At 39.1% G+C, this 15393-nt stretch overlaps 1 protein-coding gene across 2 annotated transcripts in view; it reads right to left on the bottom strand.

Annotated features, from left to right (window-relative positions):
• Positions 1-14552, bottom strand: part of CDK15 (cyclin-dependent kinase 15) — a 90881-nt gene extending 76329 nt beyond the window's left edge. For both annotated transcript variants that reach the window (XM_010860980.1, XM_010860982.1), the window contains exons 1-4: positions 14380-14552; positions 13516-13665; positions 13220-13314; positions 4520-4599 (exon numbers count right to left, since the gene is read on the bottom strand). In XM_010860980.1, coding sequence (XP_010859282.1) covers positions 4520-4599; positions 13220-13314; positions 13516-13665; positions 14380-14502 — 448 coding nt within the window. In that variant the 5' untranslated portion in view covers positions 14503-14552. The remainder of the gene's footprint in view (positions 1-4519; positions 4600-13219; positions 13315-13515; positions 13666-14379) is intronic.
• Between the last annotated feature and the right edge of the window lie 841 nt (positions 14553-15393).

Here is a 15393-nt window from a genome sequence, read left to right as displayed (position 1 = left end):
TTTTGAACTGTGGTGTTGGAGAAGACTCTTGAGAGTCCCTTGGACTTCAAGGAGATCCAACCAGTCCATCCTAAAGGAGATCAGTCCTGGGTGTTCTTTGGAAGGAATGATGCTGAAGCTGAAACTCCAGTACTTTGGCCACCTCATGTGAAGAGTTGACTCATTGGAAAAGATTCTGATGCTGGGAGGGATTGGGGGCAGGAGGAGAAGGGGACGACAGAGGATGAGATGGCTGGATGGCATCACCAACTCGATGGACTTGAGTTTGAGTGAACTCTGGGAGTTGGTGATGGACAGGGAGGCCGGGCGAGCTGCAATTCATGGGGTCTCAAAGAGTCAGACATGACTGAGTGACTGAACTAACTGAACTGGTGGCTCAGATGGTAAAAAAATCTGCCTGCAATTAGGGAGACCTGGGTTTGATCCCTGGGTTGGAAAGATCCCCTGGCGGAGGGCACGTCAACCCACTCCAGTATTCTTGCCTGGAGAATCCCCATGGACTATAGCCTTCCAGGCTCCTCTGTCCATGGGGTTGGAAAGAATTAGTCATGACTAAGCAACTAAGCATCACTGACTCAATGGACATGAGTTTGAGCAAGCTTCGGGAGATGGTGAAGGACAGGGAGGCCTGGCATGCTGCAGTCCGTGGGGTCACAAAGAGTGGGACACGACTGAGTGAGCAAAAACAAGACTTCACTGTATCACCTTGTAGAGGTGCCTTTGTCTGTTTTTGGCTTTTTCTTATATATGGGCTGAAAATAATTACTCTGTAATGTTTTCTACTAGAGAATGATATTAAAAGATTCTCAGCTGAAACCATTTTCTAACTTAAAGATTTGGAATTATAGTGCTATAGAGCATATGAAAGAATCAGAATTGATAAATATACAATATTGTATATTTTCTTTAAAATGTTTCTCTTGCATTTACTTAATGTTTATACAACATGCTTCATAAAATAGATTTCTATTTTTATTTTTTAGTTTTACTTTTGCAAAAGGAAAAAATCCTTGAGTTAAGGATTTCTAACTTTACTGTAATAAAGTAGAAAGGCTTTAGAATAGAATAGAATGGGTTTGAATATGTAATGCCTCTGATTACTAGCTCTGTGACCTCTGACCAGTTATCTAACCTCTCTTAAGTTCAAACTCCTTCATCACTACGACAAAAAACACACTTTACCAACTAGAGTTGACGTAAAGGTTCAAAAAAAAGATTGAAGTTGGGGGGAGATTATATTATGTGCCCAGTCCTCAAAAAAGATTATTTCTATGAATGCTTCCTAATGAATCCCGCTAAAGGGCTGAAAGTCCTGGAAGTGCTTTTTAAACAGTTTCTATTTTTATAGACAGATATTTAAAATAATGTACATTATTAAGACATTGATACATAGGTTAATAAAACTAGGGAACATGTTCTTATATAAAAACATCATATTAGCCTATTCCAATGAAAGTGCTATCTCCTAGTTGCAAAAACAAATGTTTAAAATATAGAGCCCATTGGGAAAGATTCTGTAAGTTTCAGTGAAGGTGGTTAATCTTTTTAACTAGCAAAGGAATAAGGATGGGCAATATGCCTATTGTGTCCACTGTTGTGTATATAGCAGTCGGCAAAATACCTAACCATAGTAGGTGGCCAGGTGTTTGTGTATGAAGTCAAAATCCATACACTCTCCCATATGGATTTTGACTCAGATTTTGCTTGACTCACAGCTCTGTACAGGAATCATAATAATATCTACCTCCAAAGGACTGGAAGAGGTTAACACATGAAAAATATTTGGCACATGTATTAAGGTATATTGCCCTTAGTACTGTGCATACTTTTGCTAATTTCATTATATTACATGTTACAATCAAATAATATTCCAAATGACCAGATTAATAAATTGCCACATGCTTTCTACCTATACATATAGAGACTGCACATGGAGTAAAATCCTACTCAATGAATCTTTGGCTGATACACCATTAGAGCAGCCAAACTGTTCAGGAAAAGTAATTCCTACTTCAAGGCTTTTTAGAGAAGTCTGCATTGCTCATTTAGTTTTTCTGCACGTGGCTTTCGGTTGCCTTTTTAGCTAGTGACCCTGGATTTTAACTAACAAACTCCAGCTGTTCTTCTTTTGCCTTCCAGCCCTTCTCATTTAACCTCCTGTCTCCCTGGCCTCACATCCTTAAAGTTCTTACAGGAAAAATGGGACAGTGCCAAAGTTTTCAAATGAGGCCTTCTGTCTTCTTGAAGAGAGAGGGCTCCTCTATCAAGGGCTCCCAGCATTTACATTGGTGAAAAAAGAAACATGCGTTGTTGGAAACTGGATGCCTAACAACCTCCAGTGTGTCAAAAAAAATCCTTTTGTGGTTTTTCATATTAAACAAGCAAAGCATTCAGTAAGGTAAGTCCATAAAACAAACCAAGAAAGTCCACAGTTGAATACTAAATGTAATTGCAAACACCTGTGATGGAGAGGCACTTTCTCAGTAAATAAGAAATAAAAGAAACATTTAGCATACAGAACAATGCAGATCCAGCATTTCTGAACCATGCTGAGAACCATCTGTTAGCAAAACTGGCAAAGTTTTTGCTGTTTAAAGTCAAATGTCAACCTGAAAAAAAACTTGGCTGCGGAGAAAATCTGAGCAAGGCAGGCCTGTAGCAACAGGCAAGCGCACCTCGCAAAGGAAACGCTGTGAGAAGAGGGCGAACCTGGGCCTAGAGACCCAGGCCTGATGCTGGCCGCCTGAGGATGCCTACTATGCTCAGAAATGCTCCTTAGCCTGTCCACACATCTCTTTCTAAATCTGATCATCCTTTCATGGGGACCACTAATATGTCCATCAGTAAATACAGAGTCCATTATATTAAACACTTAAAAACACGCTTTCCTCCAGAATGCACCTGATCCTACCAGGTTGAAGCCCCGGCTAATCAGACAGCCATTTGGTCCTTCTACTGAAATTCAGAATGACATATTTCCCAGGGGCTCTGGAAGTCTTTTGAAAATGGCATCAAATTCAGTTATAAACTCATTTTCTGAATTGCTTTTCCCAAGCCTGTTTGCATGACCCATCCTCCAAGCTCACTTCAAAATCTATTGACTCAATTAGCCATACTGAGACTGATTGGTTCTCATCTCAGTTTACAAGGTCCTTTTTACCTTCATCATAACACTGCTTACAACCTGAACCATCTGCTCTGTTACAACTGAAAAGATATATAGCAAAGATCAGATCTTTCTTCTCATCTTTCACAACACCCTGCAGTATGCTTTGTGTACAGTATGTGCTTCATAAAAAAGGGAAGATGAAGTTGTTAAAAGGGGACAAGCAAGACCAGAGAGGAGCCATTTCTCTGGGTTTTTGATGAAAAAGATACTAATTCTATTATCATTTTATTTCAAATGGCTCATGTAAGAAGGCTAATAAGTTGCATTTTAATGATTTATTTTCACTGTACTGGCTTCTTGATTTTTAAATTATAAATTTTTAGTTATCTTGATAGCGAACGAGACATCACTAAAAGAAAGGAGCAAAAAGGTTATGATATTTGCCAACATGTTGAACTCTGAAGATGAACCCTGTGATTAGTGTTTTGTATGCATATTGTCACTTAACCCTCATAATAACTCAAAGAAATAGGTATTGGAGATCAAACCAGTCAATCAACCCTGAATATTCATTGGAAGGATTGATGCTGAAGCTGAAGCTCCAATACTTTGGCCACCTGATGGGAAGAGTCAACTCATTGGAAAAGACCCTGATGCTGGGAAAGATTGAGGGCAGGAGGAGAAGGGGACAACAGAGGATGAGATGGTTGGATGCCATCACTGAGTCAATGGAGAGAAGTTTGAGCAAACTCCGGGAGATGGTGAAGGACAGGGAAGCCTGGTGTGCTGCAGTCCCCGGGATCACAAAGAGTCAGACACGACTGAGAGACTGAACAACAAATCATCTTTCTGCAATAGACGTCTTAAACAGGAAAAGTAATCTACCCATGGTCACAGCACTAGTAATCTGTAGACCTCTAAGATTCAAGCCCAAGTCCTACCGACACCAGACTTCTCATCTACTTGCTCTACCACCTGAGGTTCAGAGAAAATATAGGCATAACACTAAAAATACATGTTTTTCCAGAGAGTTTTTCAAATACTATCTAAAGAACTTATTTTCAGGTAAGCTGCTTACTGAGGATTTGTAAGTACATTAATTTTCTCCTTTGTATGGATATTTCTAGGGTTTTATAGATATGGCCTTAGCATGCAGCATGGGACCAAGCTCACAGACAATATTTAGTAAATACTCACTGAGTTCATAGTTTGGGTCAATTAATATAATAGTTTTGAATTCTAATTTCTTCAAGAGTAAGTAATAAAATGATTTGGAAAACTGGTGTGAAGAATAAAATTGCAATTACAACATTACTTCTATAAAAGCTAGATGCTGAATGGATAGATTCAATGTGTTTTTATTGAATCAAAAACTTAAAACATCTCTTGGGTCCACTCTACTGTTCTTACCTTCCCGGATGGCTGTAAATGGGACTCCTTCCTCTGCATTCATACTGATGACTTTTAAAGCCACTAGTTGTCCATTTATCCTGGAAGAGTCGGGGGAAAGGGCATACATTTGTCGACATGCCTCATAGTAGCAATTTATACTACAGATGGCTTAACAAAAGTAACTTTGCTTCAAATTTTATTCCAGCATATAAAATGTACAATTTTCTCAAAATAAAAAGTTTTAAAAGTCACATGTATATATCAAACCATTGCTTTCTCTTTACCAAAGTGATATATATTCATTACAGAAAAGATGGAGAATTCAGGAAAGCACAGAAGACAAACCCAACAAAGCCATCCTCATATTCCGATGTATATTGTTCCTTTTATTTACCACTGAGCCATCCTTAGTTTTCATCTGAACTATTGTAATGAACTCCTACAGAGTTTCTGCTTGTATGTTTGTACCCCCACTATCTTCTCCCAACGGTAGTCCAGGGAATCTTTTTAAAGTGAAAGTCAAAACAAGTCACTTTTGTGCTCAAAACCCAACATTGTCTCCACATCTCATCCTGAATAAAAGTCAAATTCTTACAATCGGATCCTGCTGCTGTTGCTGCTGAGTCACTTCAGTCGTGTCTGACTCTCTGTGACCCCAGAGACCGCAGCCCACCAGGCTCCCCTGTCCCTGGGATTCTCCAGGCAACAACACCGGAGTGGGTTGCCATTTCCTTCTCCAATGCATGGAAGTGAAAAGTCAAAGTGAAGTCGCTCAGTCGTGTCTGACCCTCAGCGACCCCATGGACTGCAGCCTACCAGGCTCCTCCGTCCACGGGATTCTCCAGGCAAGAGTACTGGAGTGGGGTGCCAACCTGCCCAGTCCCACCATTCTCTCTCTCTCCATCGCCTCCTACTCTCCAGTTATTCATTGTTCTGTTTACTGATGTGAGCTAAATGCCAGAAAACAGAGACGATTTTAATGCAAGTGTAACTATACTGTTTTTTTTTTAATACAGTAGGTTTTATATCATATTATTAGTTTTTTCTCCATTTGACTTCTAATCATTCTTGTATTATGTGATATTTAATAATAACATTTATCAGATAAATATGTTACAATGTGTTTTGCCAGATCCAAATATTTTAATATTGTCTCTAACTTTTGACTGTTATAAAAATACCCTGACAATCATATTTGTTTGTATTTGCACATAAGTCTTTTCACATAGCCTCTGTTATTTTTTCAGGGTTGAGATAGAATTGCTAAATCAGAGTATGTAGCACACAAGTTTTTATTGTTTTGCACACATGTTCCCAAATTGTGTCACAGAGTGGTCGCACCACTAACTGGTCATGAGGCTGGCCATTCTAGCACCCACTGACTGACACCAGACAGATTCCTTGCTTTTCATTGTTATTGCTTCAATATTTCATTTTTTAGAACAGTTTTAGATTTACAGAAAAGTTGAGAAGATAGTACAAAAGGTTCCCATATACCTCACATCCATTTTCTTCTGTTGTTATCGTACTTATATTAGTATCATACATTTGTTGAATTAATGAGGCAATATTGATACATAATTATTAACTAAAGTCCATAGTTTATTAGGAATTCTTTAGGGTTTTTTGCAGTAAAATTGTATTGCTTCTTGTGGGTTGCACTGTAAATTGGTAAAATTTGGGAGAGTATAACTAACTCAGTTGGTAAAGAATCTACCTGCAATACAGGAGACCCTGGGTCGGGAAGATCCACTGGAGAAGGGATAGGCTACCCACTCCAGTATTATTGGGCTTCCTTTGGGGCTCAGCTGGTTAAAAATTCGCCTGCAATACGGGACACCCGAGTTTGATCCCTGGGTTGGTTGGGAAGGTCCCCTGGAGAATGGAAAGGCTACCCACTCCAGTATTCTGGCCTGGAGAATTCCATGGACTATATAGTCCATGGGGTCACAAAGAGTCAGACATGACTGAATGACTTCCACTTTGCAACATGATCATGGGATTCCCTCATAGCTCAGTATTGCAACGTATGCCTGCAATACAGGAGACCTGGATTCAATTCCTGGGTGGAAAGGATCTCCTGGAGAAAGAAATAGCAACCCACTCCAGTATTCTTGCCTGAAGAATCCTATGGACAGAGGAGCCGGGCAGGCTACAGTCCATGGGCTTGCAAGAGTCAAACACAACTTAACAACTAAACCACCACCATAACATGATCATACATATGAAAAGCCTTGAGATTATCATACTCGGGATTTTTCCCAATAATGTTAATTAACAAAGATTTTAATAATTCCAAGTAATGAAAGACATTGTTTGTTGTGTTAGTTACAATAGAAAAAAAAAGAAATAACTGAAACGTTCAACATTAGAGAAACAGCTAAAAAATTTGTGGTACATCAGTATAGTAGAATATTTTGCATTCATAACAAAAGTTAAGTCCAGAGGCATATAGAAAGAAACATGAGGCGTCCCTGGTGGCTCAGTGGTAGACAGTCTGCCTGCCAATACAGGGGGAGATACAGGTTTGATTCCTGGGTCTGGGAAGATCCCACGTGCCACAGAGCAGCTAAGCCCATGCACCACAACTATTGAGCCTGTGCTCTAGCACCTAGGAACCACAACTACTGAGCCCACACCTTGCAAATACCGAAACCCGCATGCCCTAGAGCTCGTGCTCTGCAACAGGAGAGGCCACTGCAGCTAGAGAATAGCCCTTGCTCACCGCAGCTTGAGAAAAGCCCACGCAGCAACAAAGACTCAGTATGGTCTTTTAAAAAATTAAATTAATTAAATTTTAAAAAGCCATAAAGTTTATGATAATATGAAAAATAGAGTACATAACAGCAAGCACACCATATTTGTAACTAAACAATCTATGTGCAAGTGAAAGACAAAATGCACGTGTGCATATTGCTATGCCAAAGTGATGGAATGATTACACAGTAAATGATTTTTAAGTTTAAAAAATTCATCTGCTGTTGCATATTTCCTTTTAAAATAGCATCACAACTTTCCAATTTCATTTCAAAATGCTTTCTCACAGAAACTATTCTTTCTAGATATGTATAAATGTATGAAAATCAATTTACCTCTTAGTCATTTCAAAAATTGAGATATATAGCATTGTATACTCATATACAATGTATATACATATAACCCTGTAAATTTAAGGTATGCAACAGGTTGACTTGATACATTTCGGTACTGAAATATGATTTACCAGGATTTCTTTAGTTTTTACCTGATGTCCTTTTTGTATTCTATGATATCATCTAGGACAAACATTGCATTTAGTTGTCATGTCTCTTTAGGCACCTCTTGGCTGTGACAGTTTCCCAGACTTTCCTTGTTTTTGATGACACTGACAATTTAGAGGAGTACTGGTCAAGTATTTTGTAGCATACCTCTTTATTGGAATTTTTCTGATGTTTTTCTTATGATTAGACCATGGTCATGGGTTTTAGTTTTGTCACATTGTATTGGGGTACATGCTGTCATCATAATACATGACTTTTGATGTGGCCTTAATCACTTGGCTCAGGTAATATCTATCAGGTTTCTTCACTGTAAATTCATTCTCGCCCTAATCCCTTTCCATACTGTATTTTGGGGGAATGTCACTCTCAGTAGCCCACACTTAAAGAGTAGAAAGTTATGCTCTGCCAGCTTGAAGGTAGAATAGTGACTTAAATTGTCTGGAAATGGCCTCTTCTCTCCCATTTATTAATCAACCAAACTACTTATTCATAGCACTTTGGACTCACAGGTACTCATTTTATACTTTGGCTTACAACCCAATACTATTTTATTTTGTTGCTCAATTTCCACATTTGTTCCTTGGGAGCCTTTCCTTGGCTTCTGGGTCCCTTTGACATACTTCCACAAATGTGGGGCTTGTTTATCAGGTGCATGCCTTTATCTTCAGTTTTGGTCTTTTTAAAAGATTAAAAGGATGATTCCATTTTAATTTCTATTCCTTCAACTACTTGTGGAACTGAATTTTTATAAGCTTATTGGTCTTTTATGTTTTTTTGTAGTTTCCCTATTTGTCCATTTTGGGGGGAGGTATTTTGCATATACCTCTTACCAATTTCTTTTGTTTGCCTTATCATTTCTTTGAAATTTTAAACTTTCAATTTCTTATGACATTCAGTATTTTCCAAAATGCTTTACTCAGAGAATAGGTCTGTGAAATATTCCCCACCCCCTATGCTAAAAATTTTCTGGTCAAATATGAAAGTGAAAATGATGTCACTCAGTCATGTCTGACTCTTTGCAACCCCATGAACTGTAGCCCTCCAGGCTCCTCCATCCAGGGGATTCTCCAGGCAAGAATATTGGAGTGGGTTTTCATTTCCTTCTCCAGGGGATCTTCCTGACCTAGGGATTGAACTCAGGTCTCCTGCATTGCAGGCAGACTCTTTACCATTTGAACCACCAGGGAAGTCAAATATGTTTAGAAAATGCTTTTACTTTAAAATTTTTCTTAATCTTTTTTAGACAGTCATGCTATACATCAACATTTTAAAGATGCTGAGAGCACCTATGATGAAGGATCACATTATATTTTGATCTAGGGTTACCTGTGTCAATTTGACCATGGTAACTGTTTCAGTGAACCTCTATTGAAGTAGCTCAGAATTGAGGGGTCCTCAGGCAATGGCACCCCACTCCAGCACTCTTGCCTAGAAAATCCCATGGATGGAGGAGCCTGGTAGGCTGCAGTCCATGGGGTTGCTACAAGTCGGACACGACTGAGCGACTTCACTTTCACTTTTCACTTTCACACATGGGAGAAGGCAATGGCAACCCACTCCAGTGTTCTTGCCTGGAGAATCCCAGGGACGGCAGAGCCTGGTGGGCTGCCGTCTATGGGGTCGCACAGAGTCGGACACAACTGAAGCAACTTAGCAGCAGCAGCAGCAGAATGTACTTGGATAGATGGGCCACCATGAACATGTCCAATCTTCCCTAATAGGTTCTGACTTCAGTGTTATGTACAGACAGACCTTTCCAGTCCAAAAGTTATATAGACTTCCCTTGTTTATTCTTCTAGTTCTTGTATGTTTTCTTTTTCAACTCCTTTCAGTTAAGTTCAGTTCAGTTGCTCAGTCATGTCCGACTCTTTGTGACCCCATGGACTGCAGCATGCCAGACTTTCCTGTCCATCACCAACTCCTGGAGCTAGCTCAAACTCTTGTCCATCGAGTTGGTGATGCCATCCAACCATCTCATCCTCTGTCGTCCCCTTCTCCTGCCTTCAATCTTTCCCAGCATCAGGGTCTTTTTCAGTGGGTCAGTTCTTCATATCAGGTGGCCAAAGCATTGGAGTTTCAGCTTCAGCATCAGTCCTTCCAGTGAATATTCGGGACTGACTTCCTTTAGGATGGACTGGTTGGATCTCCTTGCAGTCCAAGGGGCTCTCAAGGATCTTCTCCAAAACCACAGTTTAAAAGCATCAGTTCTTTGGCACTCAGCTTTCTTTATAGTTCAACTCTCACATCCCTACATGACTACTGGAAAAACCATAGCTTTGACTAGACAGGCCTTTGTTGGCAAAGTAATGTCTCTGCTTTTTAATATGCTGTCTAGGTTGGTCATAGCTTTTCTTCCAAGGAGCAAGTGTCTTTTAAATTTCATGTCTGCAGTCACCATCTGCAGTGATTTTGGAGCCCAAAAAAATAAAATCTGTCACTGTTTCCACTGTTTCTCCATCTACTTGCCATGAAGTGATGGGACCAGATGCCATGATCTTAATTTTCTACACGTTGAGTTTTAAGCCAAGTTTTTCACTCTCCTCTTTCATTTTCATCAAGTGGCTCTTTAGTTCCTCTTCGCTTTCTGCCATAAGGGTGGTGTCATCTGCATATCTGAGGTTATTGATATTTCTCCCAACAATCATGAGAACCCCATGAACAGTGATTGTATATTAGATCTTACTAATATTTGGATTTGTGACTCTTTGGGGCTTTACAAATCATATTTATTTGATCTGTCTTTTCTTGTACTCATGCTACACTATTTTAATTATTGTAGCGTTTGAACATATTTAGAATGCATTAAAATTCTAAATTATAGAATCATTAACATCTTTGTATTACTAGATTTTTTAATCTAAATGTCCTTACAGAGTCCCTGGAATGATCTACAAGATCCTACACAATGGCCCTACTGTATCTGCAACTCCTCCTACCTTCAAGTCCTTCCACCCACTGCCTCCAATGCCAGGCATGCTCCTGCCTCACGGGTTTGCTGCTTGCTGTTCCCTCTGCCTGAGGTCCTCTTCCACTACACACCCACGCAGTTCATGCCTCACCTTTGTCAGAATCTCTGTTCAAGTGTTCCCTTCTCAGTAAGCCTGCCTCTCATCACTCTGTTTAAAATAGTAATTCACCACCCCATGCCGGCACTCCCGATTCCTCTTCCCTGCTTTATTCTTTCCCAACATTTTCATTCTTTGACAAACTTGGTCAAAGAGTTTGTTTATTGCCTCTCTCATCATCACTAGAACATACACTCCGTACTTATCACTTTTTTTCTTCAATGAATCCTTATTGGCTAAAATAGTGCCTGGCACATAGTAAGTAGGGCTTCCCTGGTAGCTCAGTGGTAAAGAATCCACCCCACCAATGCAGGAGATGCTGGTTTGATCTGTGGGTCAGGAAGATTCTCTGGAGAAGGAAATGGCAACCCACTTCAGTATTCTTGCCTGGGTAATCCCGTGGACAGAGGAGCCTGACAGGCTACGGTCTATGAGGTTGCAAAAGAAATGGACATGACTTACTAATTTAGTTGTAAGTTGGTTGAGTTGGTAAGTTGTGACTAACCAACAGCAGCAACATAGTAAGTGCTTAATAAATACGAGTAGAATGAATGCCTTTCTGGCTTTTGCAAATCTTTTATATCCTTTAGTAAATCTTATATATAAATCCTGCCCATTTTTTAATGCTAATGACTTTTTATTGTTGCTACTTTAAGAATAATTTCCCCTACAATATTTTCCATTAAATGCTTATTGCTAATACATAAGGCAATTGTTAACAAGTATATTTTGATTTTATAACTGATGACCTAGTTGTTCTATCTCACTATTTCAAGTTTCTTAGATGATTCTCTTGGGGTTTTTTTAAGTAGACAATTCTATAATCCATAAAAATTATATTCAGTCTTTTTTCCTTGTTGCATGAGCTAGAATCCTTCTGATAATCTTTAACAATAGAAAATAATGCTCAGTCTTGCCCTACTCTAACTTAATGGTGATGTCAGTAGTACTGAGCAAAGAAAAAGTATAGAAGTTGTTGATCTGAAATTACTCTACATCATGATGGGTAATTATCATTCTATTCCTATTTTGTTCACAGTTTAAACACTAGTAATTGATGTTGAATTTATAAAATGCTTTCTTGACATCTATCTTTATGGTATGTTTTAACTTGTTTTAAATTATGAATGTAACACTTTTATGGTAAGAAATACAGTGAAAAGTTTGAGTGATCTTCCTCCATTCCAGTTTCAACCACTAAAAGTAGCTACTTTCAATAGTCCCTTTTAGATTTTTCCAGATTCCTCTAAGCACATACAAATTTATACATGAACAGTGCTTTTTTTTCCTAAATGAGATCATATATTGTTCTGTAACTTGCTTTTCTTCATATATGTCTATCTTATACTCTAGATGTTTGCATACTATTTCACTATATAGTAATAATTTAGCCAGTCCTCCATTAATGGATATTGGTAACCAGGCTTTCACTCTTTCTATTATAAGTCTTGCTGCAATTAATATACTGTTACATACATCTCTGTGAACTTGGACAGAGTATATATTTCTAGTGTATTTTTTCATTCTGTTACTAGGATGAATATTTTGAAGGAAATTTTTTATATTCTTAGTTCCTAAGATACTTTATGGAAGTGAGTTAAATCTTGTTTCTACATAAAATATTTAAAATGGTATCTCTTCCAAACTCGCCTTTAACAAGTAAAAACAATACCACAAGTATTAAGATACATAATAAATACTTAGTTTTGTAGTATTTATATTAAATTGTTAAAAATTAACATTAAACCACTTTGAGCCATTATTTTTCTTCACTGGAGTAACGTGAATTAAGGAAATCAGACCTTCTTGACTATCCCACCTTGAAAAAGCAGTGAAATTCATGACTCTCTCAAATATGTTTAACATAGTTTTTATTAACCAAAATGGGTATTCGCTTTCTGGATTAACAGTCTTTTTTATTCTCCAGCCATTTTTGTGTAACTTGCAAGTGTAGAAAACCCAGGATAAATCAATCTTTGCATACTAGGTCTTACTTTGTAGAAACCAACTTCAGTATCTTCTAAGAAGGCAAAGTAAAAGAAGGAAGGAGCAAACTCAAGGGTGCTACTGAAACCCTTGTCGTGTTTCAGGAAGGATATGACACCTTATCCACTGTACTCCCCACCAAGTGATGGACAGTAATTGAGAAAGTTTAATTTGAATTGACTCAAAAGGAGGAAAAGCTGATAAACATCTTAGTGGGCTGATTTTAATTGGGGCACGGGAAGTCTGTCTGCTTTCAAGGCTGCTTCAGTCATTATGTCATTCCATATTGACAGTGGGGTCTTGCATAGGTCCTGAATTTCTACCATGTGTCAGCTGGCTTCATAATGTCAAATCCTGGGGGTGAAATCCTCATCTCTAAAGTCTCTCCCAGCTAATGAGGCACTTACCTGCTAATCCCTTTGTAAACTGTAGCATAAGAACCTTCACCCAGCTTCTCCAAGTTCAAGTAAGATGAAGCTGCCCCAAAAGGGAGGCTCTTCCTCTGCATAAGGGGAATGAGGAGTGAGGAGGGGGGAAAGAAAAGAGCATTTTTTTAGTGTTGACTTTTTCCCCCACAGAAATTAGACAACGTTGCAGAATGTGCTTGGGAAGGTCTGCTCAGTAATTGTCTTGGAAAAAGGGCCAGCCTTCCTAGATAAGTACACATTAAATTCCTCTTGATCAACATCAGCTGCTCACTCACCCACTGAAAACCTTGCCTCAGATCCTCTTCCTGAAAAGAATCGCTGTTACTCCGTGGCCTTTTACTCTTGAACTTCCGGGCATGCACAGCCTGAAGTCCCCTGGGGTGAAATGAAGTCATGGAACATGATGCTTCTTTTAGGTCTGTTAGCTAGAGAAAAAGGAAAGTGCAGGAATAAAATTTATGCAAAGTCAAGACAACGGCTAGCATAAACCGCTTTTTCTTTATTTGCCTGATGTTAACTCTTCAAATGTTTTCTAAGCTTCCCACACTTTCAAAATGTACCTTTCTTGAACATCAGTTCCTTTAAAAAAACAAAAAACCCATAATGATATCAACTGCTAAAACACAACATTCTTTCTTTACCTAAAAAATCTGTCTTTAGACACTTAGGTTAACCTAAATTTCTCTGATGGATGGGTTCCAATTTTTCTGTTAAACCTAGACTTTTCTTTTTCTTGTCCCTTTAATTTACCTCTTTAGGGGAATAACTTTCCTGTACAGCATTGCTGATAGCCATGAGCTAATTAACTGAAAATTTTAATCCATAGGATACCAAATACCGCAGCTTGTTTTTTGAGGTTCAGCTCGCTAATTTAGTACTTCAGAGATTTCAAGAGAATAACTTTCTTGACTGCAAGGCAAGTGAATTTCGTGCAGCCCAAAGCATAGGGTTATTTTTCCCTTTTGGCTTAAAAGAAAATCCCCGAATTTGATAACAACAGCCACACATTCTTTGTGACTTTAATAGAATTTTCTTTTTATTGCCTTAGTCCTAATGCAGGAAAAGCAGACCCTGCTACAGAAAGGGAGCCTCTGAACTCTGTTTATCAGTAGAGGGAGATGCTCCTGGGATATGAATACCTCGATCGCAGCCTCCGTCATCACAGGCGCACTCCTCTGACAGCTGTGTGCGTTGCCTCCCTCCCAACAGCGATGGCAGCTGCATCCAGGCTGCAGAGCCTTTGCACACAGCTCTTGACCCATAATCTTCTAGGTTCAAGGAGAACACCGGCACTTGAACCTCTCTCCCTCTGCTTCTCCTCTCCTTGTTCACTCCCTTTTTTGCCAGAGGTCAGCAGTGCGGGAGCTTTCATATGACTCACATGAGGGCTCTGCCTGGAGCAGCCTCATGACTTCAGCAGTTTTTCTTGATCAGTGCAAGAGAGTATACCTCAGAAAGGCAGCCGCCTGCCTTCATATGTGCACAATGGACACCAAGACAGCTAATGTTGGATAGAATAAACTTTGACACAACTCAAGTTCTTCCAGCCACAAGTTAGTGCCACTGGTACACACCTTTTTAATGAATTTTCATTGCTTATCCATATTACTAAAGATATTTATTAGATTTTCCTGGACATGTTGAGGAATATTTTCTCCCTGCCTTTTATGTGAAGGTATTTTGTTTTTAAGACTACAGAATAAATTTGCAACCTAACCAATTTTTAGTAGTCAAAGAAACCACAGAACCCTAGGACTGAAAGAGAGCTGAAGATATCTAGTCCATCTCTTTGCCTTCGAGTAACAGTGTAACTAATAGTCCCAGAGGGGTACCCATTCATTCACTGATTCAAAAACTATCTAGTGAGCACTTGTGTTGTTCTTTAAATGTTACCCAGTAGTGGAGAGACAGGAGTTTGCACGAAATATTTTCTCTCCCTCTCTCCTTCCCTCTCCTGACCTCCTTCTGTCCACATAAAAGTAACTAACATTTACGAGTTCCAGAAAAACATCTATTTCTGCTTTATTGACTATGCCAAAGCCTTTGACTATGTGGATCACAATATACTGTGGAAAATTCTGAACGAGATGGGAATACCAGACCACCTGACCTGCCTCTTGAGAAATGTGTATGCAGGTCAGGAAGCAACAGTT

Source organism: Bison bison, unplaced genomic scaffold (assembly GCF_000754665.1).
Source record: "Bison bison bison isolate TAMUID 2011002044 unplaced genomic scaffold, Bison_UMD1.0 scf7180017864471, whole genome shotgun sequence".
In the NCBI taxonomy this organism is placed as follows: Eukaryota; Metazoa; Chordata; class Mammalia; order Artiodactyla; family Bovidae; genus Bison; species Bison bison.
Note: the sequence above shows the minus strand (reverse complement) of the source record. Positions and strands in the feature narration are given on the sequence as shown.